The following is a 20,616-nucleotide window of genomic DNA, read 5'->3' as shown; positions in this document are numbered from 1 at the left end:
ATTACTTCTGAGCGAGTATCTAGGAATGTGCGATTTTGCGTATCCAAATCCCTTGGTTTTAATAGGCATTAGCTCACTTAGAGGGACGTGGTGGCTCAGTGTCTAAGACGCTGAGCTTGTCGATCGAAAGGTCGGCAGTTTGGCGGTTCGAATCCCTAGTGCCGTGTAACGGGGTGAGCTCCCGTTCTTTGTCCCAGCTTCTGCCAACCTAGCCGAACTGTTTGTTAACTTTCTAAGCAGTTTGGAGAACCGGTTGTTGGAAAAAAAAAATTTTTTTTTTTTTTTTGCACTTTACAGGGCTAATCCCGTAAGGAAGGCAGGAAGGAAACATTCTGGTGGTGTTTCTAGCCTAATCTTTATTGCCCTGCTTACAGAAACTGCCTCTCCAGTTAGCCCTTATTACATTGTAACAGCTAAGGCGAAGCACCAGTCGACCTGAGTGATGTTGAGTTGGCCACGCCCACACGGTCACATGACCACCGAGCCATGTCTACCCAGCTGGTCATTAGGGTAGAGAACCGGTCGTTAAATTATTTGAATCCCACCACTGCTACAATGGTTGTGGCTCATTTCATGGCACAATTTTATGTCTAATTCAGACGTAAATGTGACTTCAGATAAACCTAGGGACCACTGTACAGTCTGAGATTCTTGCAGACAAGGGGGCATGGCTGGGTTGCAAAACTTTCTAGCCAGAAATGACATCAATAAGCACTGTCTTATTTAGTATTTTTTTTAATGTCTTAAGTCTAATAAAAGTTTATTTCAAATTACTAGAAGCCAATTCATGGTATCCTTTATCGTCTACTTGCATATTTTGTTTGTTGGCCACTTATAAGTGAAGCAAGTCTAATAAATTTATTAGAACAAATTGTAAAAAAAATGTGAAAGAACTTGGTCATCTCATGAGTGGATCTACTGGTTGTCCTTTTATTAAAGATGCCAAGAAAGGAACTCTTCCTTTGCAAATGAGAATTCTTTTGCTCTTGATTGCAAAGGGGTCTTTTTTTTCAGGAAAAACATGCTGGCGAACAGCAAGGCATCTTCCACTACAACAGATATCAAAGGTGTTTGTGGGCTTTGCGAAAGCATGACGAATTCTGATATCCACCCTTTAAAGACAACAAGATGCATTTCTTGAACAGAGGAAGTCACTCCATATGCTCCAGATTATCACTTTTTTTTAAAAAAAATTGATTTATATGCCGCCCTTCTCCGGAGACTCGGGCGGCTTACAATGTGCTAAGCAATAGCCTTCATCCTTTTGTATATTTATACAAAGTCAGCTTATTGCCCCCACAACTGGGTCCTCAATTTACCTACCTTAGAAAGGATGGAAGGCTGAGTCAACCTTGAGCCTGGTGAGATTCGAACCTGCAGTAATTGCAGGCAGCTGGTCTTAATAACCAGCTTAATAACAGGGTGCCTTAGACCACTGTACTACCAAGGCTCTTTTGAAAGGATGGGAGCATTCTCTGGTCGAGAAAGGCTCAGGCAGGTATGGTTCATTATTATTCATGACATATTGCCTGCGCTACCTCTGAGGACATCAAGGTAACACAAATCCTTTCCCATCTTAGCACTCTTAACGCCTTGACGTTTTGCTAAGGTAAGCTGCATCCCTGAACAGAACATTACTATTACAAATTTCCCTTTATTAACATCATACCACCTTTAAAGCGCTCCATGGCTTAGGGCCTGGGTACTTACGGGACTGCCTTCTGCCACCGATAGCCTCCCACCGGCCAGTACGCTCCCACAGAGAGGGACTTCCTCAGGGTGCCGTTGGCCAGACAATGTCGGCTGGCGACCCCCAGGGGGAGGGCCTTCTCTGTGGCAGCTCCTGCCCTCTGGAACGACCTGCCCCCGGAGATACGTAGGATACCAGATCTCTGTGCTTTTCGCCGTGCCTTTTGAAAGCATTTTTTTACAACCTCTTCGCCAAAGAGGTTGTAGAAAAAATGGTTTTAAAAGTAAAAAAAAAAATAATTGGCCACGCCCACCCAATCACATTACCCCTACCAAGCCACGCCCACAGAACCGGTAGTAACAAATTTTAGATTTCACCACTGTCTTGACCTGTAGACTACACACCCTAGGATTGTAGGCTTGGCACACAATTTGTCTATTCCAAAGCAAACTTCATAGAGCAGGGCTTACTTCCCAAAATCTCCACATCTAGAAATCTGTATTTTAAGACAGAGAAACTCCAACATGTTAACAATGAGAAGCTCCGAAGTGAAAACAAAGTGGCTTGTTTCCAAATAAATATATCTTAAGGTCCTAGTGGATTCATTTTTGAAACATTTGGATCAGATACAGTACAGCTCATTTGGGAATATTCTGGAAACAAACATAACCATTCAACTTCTCAAACTCCAACTTTGGCAAAGTCGAATGCAGGTAAAGGCAAGCGAAGGAGAGGGGAAAGCAAAAGGACGTGTCATTTTAAAAGAGCCTTGGTGGCACAGCAGACTAAAGTGCTATTAAGTAGCACCAGCTGCCTGCAATTACTACGAGTTCAAATCTCACCAGGCTCAAGGTTGACTCAGCCTTCCATCCTTCCGAGGTAGGTAAAATGAGGACCCGGATTGTGGGGGCAATAAGCTGACTTTGTATAAAAAAGAACACTGCTTGGGGAGGGGGGGCCAAAGCCCTACTAAGCAGGTATATACAAAAGTATGAAGGCTATCGCTTAATGCATTGTAAGCCGCCCTGAGTCTCCGGAGAAGGGCGGCATATAAATCAAATAAATCAAATAAATAAATAAATAAATAAATAAAAAGTCAAGAGAATTCAAACCTACAGAAGCTCATAGTAAATTAAACCTCCTTCCCGAATCATCCACTTTTGCGGGAAGAAGACACATTTACACAACAGAGGGTATTCTTTTAAGCGTCGAGAGATTCACAAAAGGCTGAGAAACAACATTTTAATAGATGAAATAAATACTCCAGTACATGCAAGATTAAAAAAAAAAAAACACTGAAAAAAATAATTAAAAATCAAAATCACTCATTTGTTATAGTGTAATTTACCCCAATCCCTATTTGAACATACTCACAGTAGCTCCCCCATTGGAAAATGACACCCAGCTTTCCCTGGCAAATGCACTTCTAACCCATCACTCCATTCAAAAGTAGCCATACAAAACAAAACAAAAATCGTAGCTACACCCATTCTTAAAAGTTTTTTCTTTCTTCCAGAGTGTATGAAAACTGAGGTAACTTTTTATTTTCTCTCTCTTTCTCTCTCTCCTTTTTCTTCTTCCTGCTCAACTAAACACCTAGGAGATTTTGGTAGAACCACCCCTCCTCCCACAAAACCCCATCTCCTAACATTTTAAAAATCGCATCCAGCACGATTAAAGCTTGGACCCCCGTCAGTAAGCCATTCCTAGGATTACTGTAACCCCTGATTGACCACAGGCTACAACAAAAGAAGGAAGCAATGAAGCAGAATCAGCTTGGATGCAAAGCCTTAGGAATCATTCCAGAGTTACTAGCCTGGGCAAGGTCCTAGGAGCCTGCTGGCAGCCAGCAATAGAAGAACAGGGAATTTAAATCATTTTGCACAAGGCCTACCGAAGAGGGGGAGCCTTGTCCTCCAAGAACTGACCTTGATTTTGGGCCAAGCAAGAAGGAAGCGCAGACTGCAGGTTTCCTTTGCTCCCTTTTGCCTGAATGGAATTCTACCTACCTGCCTGTTTTACCCCACTGCAAGCTGCTTACAGTTCCATGCTTAAATATAAGGCTGCTCGGATGATTTAAAGATTTGGGGGGGAGGGGGGGAATATGTGCATCCTGTTCCCGTCCCCAGGTAAAAACATCCATGCCGATTATGACATGTAAGCTAAAAAAGCATGGTTTCACAGCCTCCTCACACTGTTATTTTAGCAATAAAGAAGAAGAATGAAAGGACTGCGCTACACAAACTCTTTGGTATACGAAAAGAAAATCTGGGGCAGGAAAGGGATGTCATATCTTTATGTTAAGAGGCGGCCATGCAATCTAAAAATGAATCGATTAATTCACAGAATTTGCATTTGCTGGCGGTAAAGTCCGGGGTGACGAGCGTTCCCTTAGGGCCTGAGATAACAGGTTGCAGCCATCGGAGACCGCGCACGCCGAGTTCCTCAACCTTTCCCTGTATTCAGTCATCTTGGTGCTACTGTCGTTGTGTTGGGCTATATCCCTGAGGCATTGAGTAAGGAGCACGCAAGCCGAGACGACACTCATCGCACCGCCCAAAATGGCCGTCTGCACAGCTTTCCCCTCTGGGTTGATGGTGGCCGCTCTGCCCAAAAACTGAGGCTCTGTGGCAAAGCCCACCAACGCACACACAGACTGCACCAAAGGTCCACTAAACAAGACGCACCGGTTGCGTGTCAGCTCGCTGGGGGACGTCTTGACCTCCCGGACGCAGGCCAGGAGAGCCGAAGCGCTGGTGCTCATACATTTGACGCTAAGCTTGAACTGCTCCTTGGCAAACCTATCCTTGGACTTCTCGCTGGCCAGGACGCAGGCGTCGGTCAGGAACTTCAAGTTCTTGGACATGTTCTGAGAGACCTCCAAAAGGAGCTGAGGGCTTAGGTCAAACAGAGGGGTGGTCTTCAAGATCCCACAGCCGTGTTCCACCTCGTGTTTACATCGGGTCACCTTGTAGCGATCCACCAAGCCGGGTAAAGCCGGCTGAGCCCCTGGCGTCTCCACCGCCGCCAGGTAAGCAGCGTGGGCCGAGCACTCTGTCAAAGAGACTACCAAGTCCCCCATCTCCCCCAGGATGTCCCCCACCTCGGTGAAACGGCCCATGTTGAGTTGGCTCTGGACGTCATGGGTCAGAATGGAGAGGCCTTTGGTCCTGGCGATGATGGTGTCCCTGCACTTTTCAAAGGATTCTCCAAAGACGGACAAGCTTTCCGTATGGACAGGCCGGCTCTCGCTGGTTAGGAGGAGCAGATCCGCTACCAGCTGCATCTTGATTTTGCAGAGGTCACAGGTGGCCACAAGCTTCTTCCTTGGCAAAGAGCTGCCGCTGGGGGTGGATGTCTCAGTAGTGGACTTGCCAGAGCCGCCGCTAGCCATGGTGCCGGAGGGGCACACGCATGCCTCTGGGGACCCCACTGCTGCCACCACTCCGCTTCCAGCTGCCTCCCGAGGAGTCCCCGCTGAGCCCGGCAGGATCGCTCTGCCCTTTCCGCACCATCATTCCATTAATCTGCACAAATAAACCAGAGTCTCGGAGCACCGGGAGGGGAAAAAAGAAAACGGGCTGGCAGGACCCACCACCATGTGGTGGGGAATCAAGCAGGGCAGAAGCCACCAGGGGGGTCCCTTCCACCTTTCCGAGGGGGCTGCCAACTCCAGACACCGGTCACAACATCCAGCCTGGGGATGAAAAACGCTGCGGTGGCCGCCACTGGCTCATGGGACCCTCAAAGCCTCGGGTCTTTAAGGGCATCTTCGCGGCTCCGGCTGACTTTTCTTCCCGAGGGAGAATCCAGCAGCAGCCGCCGCCGCGACCCAGACCTGCCAATACAAAGAGCAACGTTAAAACTTCCCGGCTGGCTGGCTGGCTGGCTTCATTCAACCGGATCTCCCCCAGCGACCCCCCCCCCAACCCCCGATAGACTTCACGCCTTTTTTTTTTCCCCCAAGGGAAGCTGAGTTGGTGGCTCCGCGGGCAGTCAAAAGCGCAAACCCGGCGCGCCGCCCGTTCGCTCTGCCGCCCCCGGGGCGCGGAAGGCGGGAGGGCACCGGTCTTCCTCTCCCCGCTATCAGGAAGAGCAGGCGAGGGTGTGGCCCGGCTCAGCTTGAGCAGCCCAGCAGCGGCGGCGGCGGCGGGCGGAGAGCGAGGGAAGGGAAGGGAAGGGAGGGCCGGCTGGGCTCGCCAAGAAGCGTTTTTACGCGCTCACCTCCGGAGCAAAGGAGGACACGGGCGTCCGGGGGAAGACGCGGCGCAGCAAGCGAGCGAGGCAGCGGCTCTGGCTCGGCGGCCACCTTCCTTCCTTCCTTCCTTCCTTCGCCGAGCCGGAATCCTCCGGGCCGTTTTTCTCCTTTTTTTGCCCCGATCACGCCACCCACTTGGCTCCCTCGTTTCCGGGAAGACGCATCTCCAAGGCGTTGGCGCATCCGTTTGGCGGGCGGAGAACTTCGGGGGGCTCCGGTCAGGTGGAGGGTTGCCCGGGGAGACCCTGGAGACGGGATCCACGCCGGCTTCGCTCCCTTCCTCCGGCCATGGCTTAGCTTGCCTTCTCTCCCCCCACCCCCACCCCTTTGGGAGGACGCCCCGACTTCCAAGAAGGGTGGAGAGACTCCCGAGGCCGGAAAGCAAGGCTTCCTATCAGCGGGGTTGGGGAGGGAGGGGAGGGAAAGGGGGGTCTCCGGACTTCCCAACTTTCTTTTAAAAAGTGGGGGAGGGATGCCTGCTAAGCGGAGCCCGCCTCTGCGGTGGCTCCCACCGCCCGGCGGGGATGGCTTGGCTGCTGCAGGGCTGGGAAGGGCGGGCGGCCGTGCGCCCTAGCCGACGCGCCTGCTTGCTTGCTTGCTTGCCTGCCTGCCTGCCTGGCTCCCTCCCTCCTTCCTTCCCCGCCGCCCTTTTCCCTCCCGTTGCCTCCGCTGCAACCTCGCCTTAAGCCTATAGCAATCTTTTGTGCGGCTTGTCGCCGCCCTTCCTTTTAAATGCCCACGCCCGCTGCTTACGGAAAACTCCTCCCCGGTGGAAGAAAGGAGAGGAAAAGGCGGGGCGGCGGTAGTAGCAGCAGCGGCGGCGCCGCCGGTTCGCCAAGCTTCGCGTTGGTTGCTTGCTTGCGCTCCCCGGGTTGGGTTCGGGTCTGCGCAAAAAAAGCTTCGGCTTTGGGTTTTTCTCTTTGGGCGGCTGCTACCGCCCTTGACACACATTCCTCTTCGGGCGCCTGTCCAGCCTGCTCTAAATTGTGCATTCATTCAGGGCGAAGTCCTTCCCTTTTTAAAAAAAAAAAGAAAGAAAAGTTATGACTGCATTAACCTGAACGGAAGGTTAATCCAACCCCCACCCTCCGCAGTTATCTTTAAAATGGGAGTTCTCTCTTAAGAGGACTTTAAAAGTAGGATAATGCACGTGGCTGGGAGTTCCCCCCCCCTCTCTCCATCCCTCCCAGGAGAAGGAAGGGGGGGCACTGTTATTAACGTCTGATGCTTGCAATTACTGCAAGTTCGAATCTCTCCAAGGCTCAAGGTTGACTCAGCCTTCCATCCTTTCAAAGATAGGTAAAATGAGGACCCGGTTTGTGGGGGCAATAAGATGACTTTGTATAAATATACAAAAGTATGAAGGCTATTGCTTAACGCATTGTAAGCCGCCCTGAGTCTCCGGAGAAGGACGGCATATAAATTAAAGCAAAAAAAAAAAAAAAATCGAGGCCATAAATTATTATTAGTAATAATACTCCCCATCTCTATCAACTGTGCAAATCTTGACCATCTACTGAGAGGCTTGGCCACATTTGATGATGCCTGTCTCTTAATGCCCACGGAGTTTTCCCCGAAGCCAGCTGTTTTGTTTTGATTTTGTTTTCCTTTTTTTTTTTTGCCCCTTTCCCTTCTTCAAACTAGAAAAATAAGGGGAGGGGGATCGAAAGGAGGAAGAAATAATAACAATGCAAACTAATGAGGTCAGCCCATTGGTCTTGCAAGCTGATTGGGTCGCGGTTTGGTTCCCGCTGGCCAATTAGAAAACAGCACCATTTAAATATAATTTTTTAAAAAAAGGGAGAGAGAAAGAGAGAGAGGGACCTGCCTGTCTTTCATTATTGGACGCGTTCCCGATGTTTAAAAGAAAAGGGGGGAGGAAAAGTGTGCATAAGACCGTTAAAACAATAGGTCATAAAACGAGAAACCAAAACAAGCACCGTTTTAACACCTCGTGACCACATCAAGGTCCCTGAGAGGTCGAAGGCTGGTTTTCATCCTGCAGCTGGTTTCGGAAAAGCATTTCTGAGAACCGATTGGCCGGATTCAAGCAACACCTAAGATAAAATGTGTGTGGCTGTGTAGTTTGTTTTTGGTTCACAATGTATGGAGCAAATTCTGCCTGCAATATAAGGCTTCGCTTGTGGATTGTTTTGTGCATGCAAAAACCCAGGAAGTTGTGTTAAGCCAGTAAACTGCTGGGAAACACAAGCCACCGTTGTGACAATCTTGCTCTCTCGTCCTTCCTCATAATCTAGATTGGCACAGTCTCGGCAAGCCACGGTGGGCATTGCTTTTGATTTAGCTTGTGCCAACCTGCTATTTATGTTTGCTGGGTGTTTGCTTCAAGCGCTAGCAAGTTGTGTAAATGTAACATTGTAGAGTTTGAAGGGGCCACTTAAGCCGTTGAATTCAACCCTGTTCATCTTCATGAATCAAAATCAAAGCATCCCTAACAGATGATCGAACTTGTCTGGTTGGAAAGAAGTCCATCGCTTTTCTGGTTCCTACATTTGTACAAGCCAGGAATGATCTTTGTTTCTTAAATAAACTAATCTATTTTTTTCCCCGAACGCCATCACTCTACTAAACAAATAATTCCCTCAACACTGTCAAACTATTTACTAAATCTGCACTACTATTAATCTCATTGTTCCTACCACCCATCTCCTTCCACTTATGACTGTATGATTAATTTTGTTGCTTGTATCCTTACAATTTATATTGATATTGTTTCCTGATTGCTTATTTGTACCCTATGACTATCATTAAGTGTTGTACCTCATGATTCTTGATGAATGTATCTTTTCTTTTATGTACACTGAAAGCATATGCACCAAAGACAAATTCCTTGTGTCCAATCACACTAAAAAATTCCTATTCTATTCTATTCTATTCTATTCTATTCTATTCTATTCTATTCTATTCTTATTCTATTCTATTCTATTCTATTCTATTCCATTCCATTCCATTCCATTCCATTCCATTCCATTCCATATGTTCTATTCTATTCTATTCTATTCTATTCTATTCTATTCTATTCTATTCTATTCTATTCTATTCTATTCTATTCTATTCTATTCTATTCTATTCTATTCCATCTATTCTATTCCTTTCCATTCCATATTTTCTATTCTATTCTATTCTATTCTATTCTATTCTATTCTATTCTATTCTATTCTATTCTATTCTATTCTATTCTACTCCATTCCCTTCCCTTCCCTTCCCTTCCCTTCCCTTCCCTTCCCTTCCCTTCCCTTCCATATTTTCTATTCTATTCTGTTCTGTTCTGTTCTGTTCTGTTCTGTTTGTGAATTGGTACCCTGGGTACCTTATGTGGTACCCTGAGCCACATAGTTTGCAAACCAAGATGGTTAGGTTCACCCACATACAAAATGAACCACATTATGGTTTATGGTACCTATATCCACCCACCCCAGATTATAGAAAGCTCATTATTTTTTCCTCTTAAAAATCTGATCAGAATTGTACACCAAACCAAAATGATTAGGTTTTGCCTACAAACCCTGAGAGATTCTCTGACTTTGGGGGCTTCAGAAATCTACCCACATGTTTGTAGATACAGGTAGGTCTCAGGGCTGATAACGAACCCCATGAAATGCACGTTATTTGAATTTGCACTATTCAGAGTGAGATTTCTTGGGAAAATAGGGGAGCTGGTTGTACAGCCTGACAAAAACGGGCCACAAAAAAGTTTAAACATAGTTTTTATAAATATAATAATATAACGGTAAAATGTTAAAAGAACATACCTACATCTTAAATTCATTTTTAACAAAGCTACAGAGCAGATTAGTTTCTAGAGTAGTTCTAGAAAGAAAAGAAATAAAGACAAAATCTAAATACCGGTTTTCTAGATAAGACAGATCTCATAAATACTTAACTAATACAAATGGAAGATACATTCATATACAAACTTTATCCTGTATTCTGCTGTACTTCTTCAAAATGAGCCTTTACTTTTCTTTTCTTTTTTTTTTGAGCTTTCCCTGAATGATGGACCCTACCTTTTCTTCATTTTGCACACTTTTTAAAAAAAATTATCACCATATTTATCATCGTATTGTATCACATGCTGATTAGTGTCCAAGAGCCTTGATAGTACAGGGGTTTAGTGCACCCTGTTATTAACACAGCTGCCTGCAATTTCTGCTGGTTCGAATCTTTCCAAGGCTCAAGGTTGACTCAGCCTTCCATTCTTTCTAAGGTAGGTGAAATGAGGACCCAGTTTGTGGGGGCAATAAGCTGACTTTGTATAAATATACAAAAGAATGAAGGCTATTGCTTAATGCATTGTAAGCCGCCCTGAGTCTCCGGAGAAGGGCGGCATATAAATCAAATTAAAAAAAACCAAAAAAAAAAAAAAACCCAATGCATTAGCCTCATGCTGGATTTTGGCTTGCATTAAAATTGCATCCTGATAGCAATGTTTGATTCAGACTAAATATCTCATGGATCAAACTCGCACTAGTTATGACCTACCTGTGTACATTCTCCAGGGCTAAAGGGATCTTCCTGCAGAAGAGAAGTCAAGATATCAATTCTGCAAATGAATGAAAGGTTGGTCAGAAACTTCCCGTTTGCACACGTGAATACAGTGATCAAAAGAGCTTTAAGGTTAGTAAAAGTGACAACTGCTTTATGAGTTTGCCGAAGGTAATTGTTACATTTCTGAGGCTTCTGTGAAAATATTTCCATACATTTCAGGAAATATAGGCTGGGTGCTACTGCCACAGCTGGGCGATCTACGACTTTGGGTTATACACAATGCAAGTCAGGAAGGGTGGGAGCCAACTTAATTTCTGCGCGAATGTTGTGAACTCCTTTGATGTGAACGAAAACAGGCCTGAAAGGGAGTCTCCAATTCCTGTTCCCCGTTTAAAAAACAAAACCAAACCACACAACCACACTTAACTCTGATAGCTAACCCAGGGGCTAAACATCCTTTTAAAAAGTATCCTAAGACCAGCCAAGTCATCTAAAAACATGGCCTGGTATTTATCATTAAAAGGTCATGAAAATAAATACATACTTTATATAGATATTTTAAATATTTAAAATAAATATTTTATTTCTCTATAAAAAAATATAAATTATTTATGCATTTTGCCAACCAACAAATTGCAGCGCCATCAATCTTAACCAGGTTCTGTTATACAGGTAACAGGTAAGTCAGTCCTTCACTTACGACCACACAACTGAGCCCAAAACTTTCAACGCGAAGTGAGAAATTTGTTAAGTAAGTTTCGCCCCATTTTATGACCTTTCTTGCCACCGTTGTTAAGTGAATCACTGTGGTTGTTAAGTTAGTAACGCTGTTATTAAGTGGATCCGGCTTCCCCATTGATTTTGCTGGTCAGAAGGTCGCAAAAAGGGATCATGTGACCCTGGGACACTGCAAATATCATAAATACAGGCCAGCTGCCAAGTGTCCGAAGTTTGATCAAATGCCCATGGGGATGGAGCAGTCGCCACTGTGAACAATGGCAATAGGTCAGTTTTTTCAGTGCTATTATAACTTTGAACAGTCATTAAACCAACTGTTGTAAATGCAGAAATACCTGTAGGTGATAGTGATTCTCTAGGGCAGAGCTCTGCAACCATACACTCTCAAAGAGCCATTTGGATCCGTTTCCCACAGAAAAGAAAACACCGGGAGCCACAAAAACCCTTCCTGTGCCTGACTATTTCTTGAGCGGACACAAAACTAGCATATGTAGTTGAATTAAACGTTCTGTTTTCTTCTGAAACTTTTCTTTTCTTGGATTTATCCATGCTTGGCCTACTGGGGGTTGAAAAGCTCAACAAATCGTGTGCCGGCGGGTATCGCACATTGGCGGTTGTGATGCATATTTTGAGTGACAGAGAGCCGCAGCAGAGGGGTGAAAGAGCCACATGCGGCTCCAGAGCCGCAGGTTGCTGACTCCTGCTCTAGGGTTTTCCATCCAGAAAAGGATACATTACATTATGTATTCTATTAGGAGATGTTGGAAGAAACATCCTGCTCCAAGTGGGGAAAAAAGACACTGGAAACATGGAGACTGCTTGGAAAGATGGTTTAATGGTGGACAGGATCACATGGCTTGAGTTCCTGAACAGAAAAAGGGGCAGATACAGGGAGTTCTTGGGTTTTTATACTCTCTCTGGCTTTGCATTTCCTGGGGCCCCGAAAGAGTATCCTGATTGGTTGTCAGGCTCCCAGGGGGTTGGGGGTCTTAGCTAGCTTTGCTGGCTGATGGTCACATGTGCTTCCCAGGTCACATGTGGTGAGTTTCTGCTGCTATTGTGTAGAGGGCTAATCCTATCTTTGTTGGATCTTTGGCAATTCCTACTATGGCTCTGCCTGAAGGAGGTAGATCTTTGTTATGTAGAATAGATTGGCACAGGCCTTAATGGCCCATTGACAAAGGGTGGGGGGGCAGGAAGATGGGAGCTGCTTCAAAACATGCTTATCCCAGGGAAATATAATATTCTGCCTTTTTCATATTTCCTAAAATATTTCACTCTTCCAGGAAAGGGGTGGGTGCTAACTTCCTAGAGACGTGCATAAGCACACCAGCGTCCCTACCGTCCCTGTCCTACTGTTCCCAATCATATGTAATCATTCTATGTGTTATGGCTGTGTTTTGCCTATTTATATCCTTTTTTTGTGTCTGCCAATTTTTTTCCCCATGTATCCATGTCTAAGTTTATACTGTTACTTGTTACCTTGTACTTATTGACAAATAATAAATAAAGTAAGAAAGTAAGTAAGTTGCAAACTACTTGGAAGTCAATCAATACAAAGCCCAATAAAAGAAAAGAAACCTTTGCAATGGCCAGTGTTTATTTTTAAATAGCAGATTCACCACTTGTTTGGCCGCTCCGTTCCAAGCACGTGGATTCAGAAGTAAACCACTTGCATGCATGCATGCAGCCAGGCTCAGGAGCTTTCTCCCAAGGAAGTTTATACAAGATTTGGATTTGGGACGCTTGTCTAGGATGATCTCAGCGTGTAATGAAAACGTGTAATTTCTGCTTGCTTTTTTTTTTTTTTTTTTAGGAGAGAAGAAAACCAGAGGAATCAAATAAGCGTGTTTACAATAAACCCCCCCCCCTTAGAATCCAAAGTAGTACAGTCCGCCTCCCCCCTTTCCTTCTGCCTCACTTGTAAAAGCTCCTCGGTTTAAAAAGCGCTTCCCGCGCCCGGCGCCTCGCGATTTTTTTCCTCCTTTCGGGCCTCTGGTGCGCCTGCGCAGAGGTCTCCGGGCTAGGCGGGCGGGCGAATCCTTGGTTTCCCTGCTCCCTTTGCGAGGTGGGTGGGAGAAGATGGCTGCGGCCTGTCGGTGGCTGTTCGTGGCGGTGGTGCTCTGCGCCTGCTTGGTGGCTGCGGAGGAGCCGAAGAAGAGCTCCGACAAGCCGGGGAAGAAGAAGAAAGACATTCGGGATTACAACGATGCCGACATGGCTCGGCTGTTGGAGCAATGGGAGGTATATAGGCGAAGAGGAAGGAGGAGGAGGAGGAGGAAGAAAATAAGAGGGAAGAGGAGGGGGAGGAGGAGGAAGAAGAGGGGGAGGAAGAAGAGGGAAGAGGAAGGGGAGGGGGAGGAGGAAGAAGAGGAGGGGAGGGAGAGGAGGAAGAAGAGGGAGAGGAAGAGGAGGAAGGGGAGGGGGAGGAAGAAAAAGGGAGGAGGAGGAAGGGAAGCAGGGGGAGGAAGAAGAGGGAAGAGGAAGAAGAGGGGAGGAAGAAGAGGAAGGAGGTGGAGGAAGAAGAGGGAGAGGAAGAAGAGGAAGGGGAGGGGGAGGAAGAAAAGGAGGAGGAGGAAGGGAAGCAGGGGGAGGAAGAAGAAGAGGGGGAGGAAGAAGAGGAAGGGGAGGAGGAGGAAGAAGAGGGAAGAGGAGGGGGAGGAAGAAGAGGAGGGGGAGGAAGACGAAGAGGAAGAAGAGGAAGGGGAGGGGGAGGAAGAAGAAGAGGGAGGAGGAGGAAGGGAAAGGGGGAGGAAGAAGAAGAGGAGGGAGAGGAAGAGGAGGGGAGGGGAGGAGGAAGAGGAGGGGAGGGGGAGGAGGAAGAAGAGGAGGGAGAGGAAGAGGGGGAGGAAGAGGAGGAGGGGAGGAAGAAGAAGAGGGGGAGGAAAAAGAGGAAGGGGAGGGGGAGGAAGAAGAGGGAAGAGGGGGAGGAAGAAGAGGGGGAGGAAGACGAAGAGGGAAGAGGAAGAAGAGGAAGGGGAGGGGGAGGAAGAAGAAGAGGGAGGAGGAGGAAGGGAAGGAGGGGGAGGAAGAAGAAGAGGAGGGAGAGGAAGAGGAGGGGAGGGGAGGAGGAAGAAGAGGGGGAGGAAGAAGAGGAAGGGGGGAGGAGGAAGAAGAGGAGGGAGAGAGAGGAAGAGGAAGGGGAAGAAGAGGGAGAGGAAGAGGAAGAAGGGGGAGGAAGAAGAAGAGGAAGAAGAGGGGAGGGTTAGGGTTAGGAAGAAGAGGGGAGGGGGAGGAGGAAGAAGAGGACGGGGAGGAAGAAGAGGACCTCTACATTTGAAGGGAAGTTGGGAAAAGATGGAATATGGTGCGATATAATCCTCACGATGGCCATTGTTTTGTTAGTTTTGCAAGAGTGACATAATGGGCAAACCAAATGGATGCAAAAGGAATGAATTAAGTGGTTCTATTTTTCTGGGATCTGCTTATATATCCCTTGGAGATGGTTAAGGGCTTCTCTTCCTTTTCAAAGTCTTTTCAAGGTTCCCGTTTTGTTTCGAAAACAGGAGGATGATGATATAGAGGAAGGAGATCTTCCTGAGCACAAGCGCCAATCTCCACCCATCGACTTCTCCAAGATTGATCCAAAGAAGCCTGAGAACATCTTGAAAATGACCAAAAAGGGGAAAACACTCATGATGTTCGTCACGGTGTCAGGGGAGCCAACTGAGAAGGAGACGGAGGAAATTACAAACCTGTGGCAAGGAAGCCTTTTCAATGCCAATTACGATGTACAGAGGTAAAACCCACTAGAGTTGTGTGATTTTTCCATACCCGCTTAGATTTCTTTTCACTGGAGATTTTTTTTTTAAATAGTTAGCATTCTCCTAGTTACAGCAGTGATTCCCTATGTCCTGTTTGAAACATTGCTCACCTTTACTGCTAGTTGCAATGTTGATTTATCATGTTTTTTGACAGTTTCTGGCAAAAAAAAAATGCCCTTAAGAATAAATGGATTTGCTTAATGACAGCTGCAAAAATAGTTGTAAAATCAGGCCTACTCACGTGGGTGCGTTGACTTATGACAGAAATTCAAGACTCCATTATGGCTGTAAGTCAAAGATTACCTGTACTTTACCTGAAATATATTTAACCTGATCCTCATATTTTAAGAAGTAATTTATTTATTTTTTGGGGGAAAAATCACCTTCCAGGTAAATGCAGCTTAAACACCAATCCAATTTTGCCATAGGTCTGCTTTAGGTTATTCAGACAATACTATTTCTTCACAGGTTTGATACAGATGTTTAGTATTTTGCTTTGAAGCACCACAAATGTGTGTGTGTGTGGTAGTAGCTTTTATGTCATCACACTCAATCTTACTGAAATAGCTTCTGATCTGTCTGATTCCAGACTTGTATATAAGGCTCCATTTAAACCAGTGAAAAAACTCTTAAAAAGTATGGTATGCTAGAATAAATTCAAGTTTGAGCACTGTTTACTTTTTAAAATGCAGATGTGCTAATTAATACTTGAATACCTATCCAGATTCTGGATTTATTTATTAATCCTATTTATGACCACTCATCTCTCAGAGAGGGCCACGGTGGCTCAGTGGCTAAGACACTGAGCTTGTCAGTCAAAAGGACGGCAGTTCAGCGGTTCGAATCCCTAGTGCCGCATAATGGGGTGAGCTCCCGTTACTTGTCCCAGCTTCTGCCAACCTAGCAGTCCGAAAGCACGTAAAAAATGCAAGTAGAAAAATAGGGACCACCTTTGGTGGGAAGGTAACAGCGTTCTGTGTGCCTTTGGCATTGAGTCATGGCGGCCACATGACCATGGAGACGTCTTCGGACAGCGCTGGCTCTTCGGCTTAGAAACGGAGATGAGCACCGCCCCCTAGAGTCAGGAACGACTAGCACATATGTGAGAGGGGAACCCTTACCTTGATCTCTCAGAGAATAACTGGGTAGCATATAACCATATTTCTGGATTTCTGCCTCCTGAAATGTAGGAGTTTAGCCAAGACTAACTGAATATCTTCCGAAATCCAGGTTCATTGTCGGTTCAAACCGTGCCATTTTTATGCTGCGTGATGGAAGCTACGCGTGGGAGATCAAAGACTTCCTGGTCAACCAAGAGCGATGTGAAGATGTCACTTTGGAAGGTCAAGTCTACCCTGGTAAAGGAGGCGGAGGAAAAGAAAAAAACAAAGTGAAACCTGAAAAATCCTCCAAGAAAAAAGTCCCAGAGATGAAGCCTGGAACCGTTACGGACAGCAACCGTGTCAGCAGAGGAAAAGAAGATCTTTGATAAATGCACTGAACGAGGTTTAGAACATTTCAGAAAGAGAAAACGGAGTTCGTTTTGCAAAGTTTCAAAGTGTTAATGGTTAAGGGAGCAGTTTACTTATTAATGAGAGGTATTCGTTTAGAAACAGCAGAGTTGGTGGTTAATGGCTGTGGGCTGCTTACATTCAATCAACTATTAAGTCTCAACTCCCTATCAATTTAGTATTATGGACTTTGTCCAGGGATGAGAAGGGTGTTTGAGAGGGTCACCATATGTAGAGTTGATTCTTACAGGTGGTTTCTCAGATGACTCAAAAGAATTGGGAGAAGGAAAAGCAAGACTTAGAAGGCGGTCGATTGTTTTTCAATATTCTGATTAATCCAAATTAACAATACACTTTCATTGCATTTTAAAATCCGTAGCATGAGACTTGTCACAGAAACACACCAAAACAGATCCAGAGTGACAGTTTCTAAATTGATTTGCTTTTAAATACTGATAATCCAGTATTCCACACTGAAATGGAAATAAAACTTTCTGTTAATTAGCTAATAAGGCTAGAGAATCGCCACACTAAATCGATTGATATACTTCTCCATTGCTTGAAGTAGTATAAAATGTGAGGAAATGCTCACAGATGCAGTTCAATTGATTGTGGGGGGGGGGGGAAAAGATGTGTGGGAATATAGTACGGTTTTTCTGTGGATAAACGTATCCAAGCGAATGGATATATTGCAGGTTGCGTTGATTTCTTCTAAAATGTTAACCGGAAAAGTTCAGTTCAAGTTTGTGGCCGTTGTATTGGATTTCATTTGCTGTTAACAGTTTTATATTCAGTGCTATGGAAAAAGTGCCATACTTGGAACAGCCATGGCAGGGCTTTTTTTTCCTTTAAAAAAAAAAAAAAAAAGGATAACTAAGGAAAAGTTGCTGTCTGTATGAATGCTTCCTCCAAAACTTCAATAAATTTCTTACAATTTTTTTCAGAAGAGATTGCTGTTTGGAATTCCTTATCCATCCTTCCTTCTCTTACAGTAGTATCTGATGTCAGCCTAGACCCGTGATGGCGAACCTATGGCACGCATGCCAGAGGTGGCACACAATGCCCTCTCTGTGGGCACGCGAGCTGTCGCCCCAGTTCAGCTCCGCCACGCATACATGCGTGCCTCCCGCCAGTCTTCGGGTCTCTGCCGTGCATGCGTGGTGTGTATGTGCGTGCATGTGTGTGGAGAGGGGCACATGTGGGGCTGTGTGCGCATGGGGGCGCAGGGCACATGCAGGCATGCTCACGCATGCGCAGAGGGGACCCACACATTACATTTTGGTGGTTCATGCACGCATGCATGCTTTGGGCAGTCGGTCCGGAAAGGGTTAGCCATCACTGGCCTACACTATCCACATGGTGGTGCTGTCTGTACACCGAATAATAAAGGAAATATGGTTGTTTTGAAGTCTGGCTAATGTAATGTCCAATGGCAGCCCCCAGGGGGAGAGCCTTCTCTGTGGGGGCACCTACTATCTGGGACGAGCTCCCTCCGGAGATACGGAGGATCCCAGATCTGCGTACCTTCCGTCGCGCGCTTAAGACTTTTTTATTTCATCAAGCCGGCCTGACCTAAGTCTTTCCCCTTTTTAAATGGAAATTTTAAATTTGGTTTTAAATTATTGGGGTTTTAAATTTGTTCAGCCAAATTATTTAATTCATTTTATTTTATTTTAAATTTTGTATTTATATGTTTTTATTCTATGGCTGTTCACCGCCCTGAGTCCTTCGGGAGTAGGGCGGTATATAAATTCAATAAAATACAAAAAAATAAATAAATGTGCAAATCTCTTCCAGAAGCTAGGCTTGTTTTACATGACGTTTTACATGCGAAGATTGTTCTGTAAAAGCTTTGTTGCTTTGAACTTTGGAAGGGCGATTGGAGTGATAATTTACTGTTCATCCTTGATGTTGAATTTATATGCTTCCTCCTTTTTCCCATTCCCCCCCACCCCTTCTTGATTTTGTTTTGAAAGAGTGTTTCTGGCATTCATTCTAGCTTGCAAGGACAAGGACAAGTAGGGGCATTTTTGCAGCAGCAGATTAAGAGATTTCTCCTGTGGATGAAATGATGCTGTTTAAAGAAAGGCAAAATAGTTGGGCTTTGTATTTTTTTTTTTTTTTTTTTTTTTTTGGGGAGACCTAGAATGAGTAGCCATAGGCAAGATTAGAAACATGCCTGATGGCTTATTTGCATGGCAGATATATTTATTGTTGGCTATTTTGGAATTATTTATGCAATGGGATTCCTAATCCTCAGTTCCAGTACAAGACTTTTGTCAACCAGTGTCACCGAGAGAAGGAAAAATGGGGTGATGTAAGGTAGCCAAAAAGGGGCGCGGTGGCTAAGACGCTGAGCTTGTCATTCGAAAGGTCGGCAGTTCAGCGGTTCGAATCCCTAGTGCTGCGTAACGGGGTGAGCTCCCGTTACTTGTCCCAGCTTCTGCCAACCTAGCAGTTCGAAAGCACGTAAAAGAAAATGCAAGTAGAAAAATAGGGACCACCTTTGGTGGGAAACTAACAGCGTTCCGTGCGCCTTTGGCGTTGAGTCTTGCCGGCCACATGACCACGGAGACCTCTTCGGACAGCGCTGGCTCTTCGGCTTTGAAACGGAGATGAGCACTGCCCCCTATAGAGTCGGGAACGACTAGCACGTATGTGCAAGGGGAACCTTTACCTTTACCTTAAGGTAGCCAAAAAAGCAGCTTCAACACATTAACCAATACATAAAGAGCTTTCAAGTGGCAGACTGCCAACAAATTTTTGAAAGAGATGTGCAAATGTCTCCAAGGTGCTTTTTCCAAATGGCAAATGGACTTTTTTTTTTTGAAAATGTTTCTTCTAATTGAAGAAGCTTCTTGGATGAGAAGTGAAACATTTTCAAAGAAAAAAGTCCATTTGCCGTTTGGAAAAAGCACCTTTGTGACAACCATAACCTGGATCGGGTCAGCAACCTGCGGCTGTGGAGCCGCATGTGGCTCTTTCACCCCTCTACTGCGGCTCCCTGTCACTCAAAATGTGTTACAACTATCAATGTGCGACACTTGCCGGCATGCGATATATTGAGCTTTTCAACCCCCGGTAGGCCAACCATGGATAAATCCAAGAAAAGAAAAGTTTTAGAAGAAAACAGAACGTTTAATTCAACTACATGTGCTAGTTTTGTGGCCGCTCAAGAAATAGTCAGGGATGGGAAGGGTTTTGTGGCTCCCGGTGTTTTCTTTTCTGTGGGAAATGGGTCCAAACGGCTCTGAGTGTTTAAGGTTGCAGACCCCTGACCTGGATGATTGAGAATCTCGATAGAGATTTAGATGTGCAAACATTTAATGACAATTTCTCTGCCTGTCCTGCAGTTCTTTAGCCTATGTTGGTGCGAGAGATGCACAGAGGCACCAACATATTTCAAGGGGGCAAGATTGGAAATGTAGGTAGTCATTGTTTAGCAATCATAATTGGGACGAGCAGCTTGATTGTTAAAAGAAGTGGTCACTTGTGACTGGTTATGATCTTCCTTCCTGGCTTTATAGACCTGTGAAGGTTGGAAATCTGAGGATTGGTTATAAAGTTACATAACATACCGTGTTTCCCCAAAAATAAGACCCTGTCTTATATTTTTTTTGAATCCTGAAATAAGCGCTTGGACTTAGTTTCAGGGGGTCTTATTATTTTGGGGTGCATGGAGGAAACCAGAGGAAATGGGGATCAGCTGTGCATGCATTTAAATATTTTCAGGGAGGGCTTATTTTCAGGGGGTACCTTAGGGCATGCGCTCAAAAGCCCGATTGGGCTTATTATCAGGGGGTGTCTTATTTTCGGGGAAACAGAGTACATAATTTATTGATTAGCCCATAGGCCGCATCCAAGTGCAGAGTTCCAAACACAGATTATTGCTAAAATCCGATAAAAACAATTTAAAATGAGATTGGAATAAAATATAATTTAAAATGAAGCTGGAATGTAAATTACTGTACTTTTTGGAGTATAAGGCACGTCCACACACACACAACCCTAAAAAGGGTGGAAATGTCGGTGCGTCTTATAGACCGAATATGGCCATTTTTGGCCTCCCGAAACCCCCCTGCCTGTCCCATTTTCACCAAAAATGGGTCTGTTTTTTTGCAAAAACACACTGTTGGATACACAGAG

General features: G+C 45.3%; 2 protein-coding genes across 2 annotated transcripts; one reads left to right on the top strand and one right to left on the bottom strand.

Annotated features, from left to right (window-relative positions):
* Positions 1–2,918: 2,918 nt before the first annotated feature.
* Positions 2,919–6,681, bottom strand: TLNRD1 (talin rod domain containing 1). Its single transcript, XM_070953758.1, has 2 exons — positions 5,915–6,681; positions 2,919–5,528 (listed from the first exon to the last, which is right to left on the bottom strand). The coding sequence occupies exon 2, from the start codon at positions 5,082–5,084 to the stop codon at positions 4,026–4,028; it is 1,059 nt and encodes a 352-aa protein (XP_070809859.1). The 5' UTR covers positions 5,085–5,528; positions 5,915–6,681; the 3' UTR covers positions 2,919–4,025.
* Positions 6,682–13,218: 6,537 nt separating this feature from the next.
* Positions 13,219–17,087, top strand: MESD (mesoderm development LRP chaperone). The gene is made up of 3 exons (XM_070953406.1): positions 13,219–13,439; positions 14,702–14,934; positions 16,190–17,087. Exons 1-3 carry the CDS (start codon positions 13,278–13,280, stop codon positions 16,446–16,448), a joined length of 654 nt encoding a protein of 217 aa, XP_070809507.1. The 5' UTR covers positions 13,219–13,277; the 3' UTR covers positions 16,449–17,087.
* The last annotated feature ends 3,529 nt before the right edge of the window (positions 17,088–20,616 follow it).

This window comes from Pituophis catenifer, unplaced genomic scaffold, assembly GCF_029215685.1.
Source record: "Pituophis catenifer annectens isolate HBS135680 unplaced genomic scaffold, rPitCat1.0.hap2 SCAF_14, whole genome shotgun sequence".
Lineage (NCBI taxonomy): Eukaryota > Metazoa > Chordata > Lepidosauria > Squamata > Colubridae > Pituophis > Pituophis catenifer.
Note: the sequence above shows the minus strand (reverse complement) of the source record. Positions and strands in the feature narration are given on the sequence as shown.